The sequence below is a fragment of the Lucilia cuprina genome, chromosome 2 (genome assembly GCF_022045245.1).
Source record: "Lucilia cuprina isolate Lc7/37 chromosome 2, ASM2204524v1, whole genome shotgun sequence".
Classification (NCBI taxonomy): Eukaryota; Metazoa; Arthropoda; class Insecta; order Diptera; family Calliphoridae; genus Lucilia; species Lucilia cuprina.
This window is the reverse complement of record NC_060950.1, coordinates 4,178,644-4,180,815: the sequence shown is the minus strand read 5'-3', so window position 1 is coordinate 4,180,815 and position 2,172 is coordinate 4,178,644. Positions and strand designations below refer to the sequence as shown.

Genomic DNA, 2,172 nt, shown 5'->3' with positions numbered 1-2,172 from the left:
TCAGTTCTAGTTCAGTTCTAGTTCAGTTCTAGTTCAGTTCTAGTTCAGTTCTAGTTCAGTTCTAGTTCAGTTCTAGTTCAGTACTAGTTCAGTTCTAGTTCAGTTGTATTGTTTGTGCATGGTTGTTGGCTGCTGCTCTGCATCGTGAACTTTGTCATTAACAAGTGCTACCAGATTGTTTAAAAAAACGACAAGAAAGTTTATAAGTTCGATTTTGTTGCAGAATTCTTTGCTGGGAATAATAATAGTTCATATCTTTTATAAAATATTTCTTTTACATTGTTGCTAAATAAATTGAATGAAAACAATAAATATAAATAAATAAGAACTATTAATTAATTCCTTCAAAATCAGTATTTAAAAGGCGTTTCCTCAGTTACACCATTTCTTTAATAGAAATTTAATAAAAGTCTTCTGAATAAGAAAAAAGTCGGACTGTTAAACGAAGTTTCAGAACTTTAACGTAATAGTAAAATATTAACTCCCAATATCCCCTAATAATTATAAATTCATTTAATAGTTCAATAAAGTCAACAAAATCAAAAATTGATTTATTACAGTTATATAAGGTCAAAGAGGAAACTACATATAATAAAGATATTTTAAAGTGACAAATCCATTTCACATAAAATGTTTAGGAGTAAATGTGGTTCCTAGTCTACAAACCCAATTCTCCTAACTTCGTAGTTATATGTCAGTTACCTTGAATTAAAGAATAACAGTATTTGATCCAGATGTTTAATTCTTTTTTATTATTATTCACTACTATCTATCCTTTGTTTTCCAAATTCCCTCATGGAAATGGTGTGTATTTAAAAAATCATGTTATATTGCATTTTTCACGCTTTTAAATAATTTTACTTTCATAAGCAACAAAGTATCCAGCCCACAGTGTAACTCCATAACAACAACAAGAACCAAAAGCTTACAAAATCCCAGTAAAAAATCAAAACTTTATAAATTTGCCACAAAAATCCCTTCCATACAAATTAAGCAAGAAATAAAGAAAGAAATCAAGACAAAAACACACACACAAACACAAAATGAACGCAAAAAAATCCTTTAAATCTTAGACACAAGAGCACTTAAATACAAAATCACAAAAAAAAAGGAAAAAGAAACAGTTCCCATCATTTTCAAAGCGGCTTTTAAAAACTATTTTTTATGCGATTTTGTGGTGTATTCTTTTTTTTTACTTTTTGACCAACTTTATACACCGTGTTGTATTCCTTTTCGCATATGACCGGCTGGGTTAAAAAAAAAACAGTCCATGAAATCGCCCAAACACCAGCGCAACACAGAAATATACAAAAAGCGAAAAAAATCAACTCCTTCCAAAACGTATTAAAAAAAATAAAACAAAAAAATCTGAAAAATAAAAAAAAAAATAAAATAAAGGCAGGCACATTAAACGTTAAAAGTATTTAATTTAAAGTTTCCAAAGAACCAGCGAGACAAACGAACGAATCAGTACGCGTGAGACTTTACAATAAAATTGACGCGTTTTATTTGAGATTTTAAAATAAAAATCAAAAACAAAAGTCTAACAAATTAAAAATTACTTTAAATAATTAAATGAAAAAATTAAAGAAAACATAATTTTTTTTAATTTCAATTAATAAATAAATTTCTCGTTTTATATCTTTAGCCTTAAATCGCAAATTCATAACAACTAAAACAAAATGTTGAATTTAATAAAAATGTGTAAATTTATTATTATTTAACACAGTGTAACAAAATATCTTAAAAGAAACAAAAAACAGAAAAATTCTTCAAGGTGTTAATGTTTCATAAACAACTTTTGATCTTTGTTTGTCGTTAAGAATTATTTAAAGGATTTATTAATAATAAAAAAAAAAGAAAATAAAAAATTATAATAAATAATTTGCAAACGTTAAGAGTGTTGGCACCGTTGAGATATGCGGTTATTTATGGTGATTGCAATTGTTATATTTGCAATGCCAATAACTGGACTTGGTTGGTAAGTTTTCAATAAATTTAAAGCGTTTTATAATTAATTAGCGACATTATTTTAAAATTATGTTCACATTAATCAAATATCTTACTTAATAGATAGATAGATAGATAGATAGATAGATAGATAGATAGATAGATAGATAGATAGATAGATAGATAGATAGATAGATAGATAGATAGATAGATAGATAGATA

The 2,172-nt window shown here is 26.4% G+C and overlaps 1 protein-coding gene across 3 annotated transcripts in view; it reads left to right on the top strand.

Annotated features, from left to right (window-relative positions):
• The window catches only part of LOC111677056 (protein Wnt-6), a 39,465-nt gene that overhangs the window by 8,206 nt on the left and 29,087 nt on the right, over positions 1 to 2,172 (top strand). The window contains exon 2 of one of the 3 annotated variants that reach the window (XM_046945220.1): positions 1,649 to 1,981. In XM_046945220.1, the coding sequence (XP_046801176.1) occupies positions 1,920 to 1,981 (62 nt within the window). In that variant the 5' untranslated portion in view covers positions 1,649 to 1,919. Of the gene's footprint in view, positions 1 to 78; positions 1,982 to 2,172 lie in introns of those variants that run through there. The other 2 variants (XM_046945222.1, XM_046945221.1) reach the window with 2 other exon arrangements.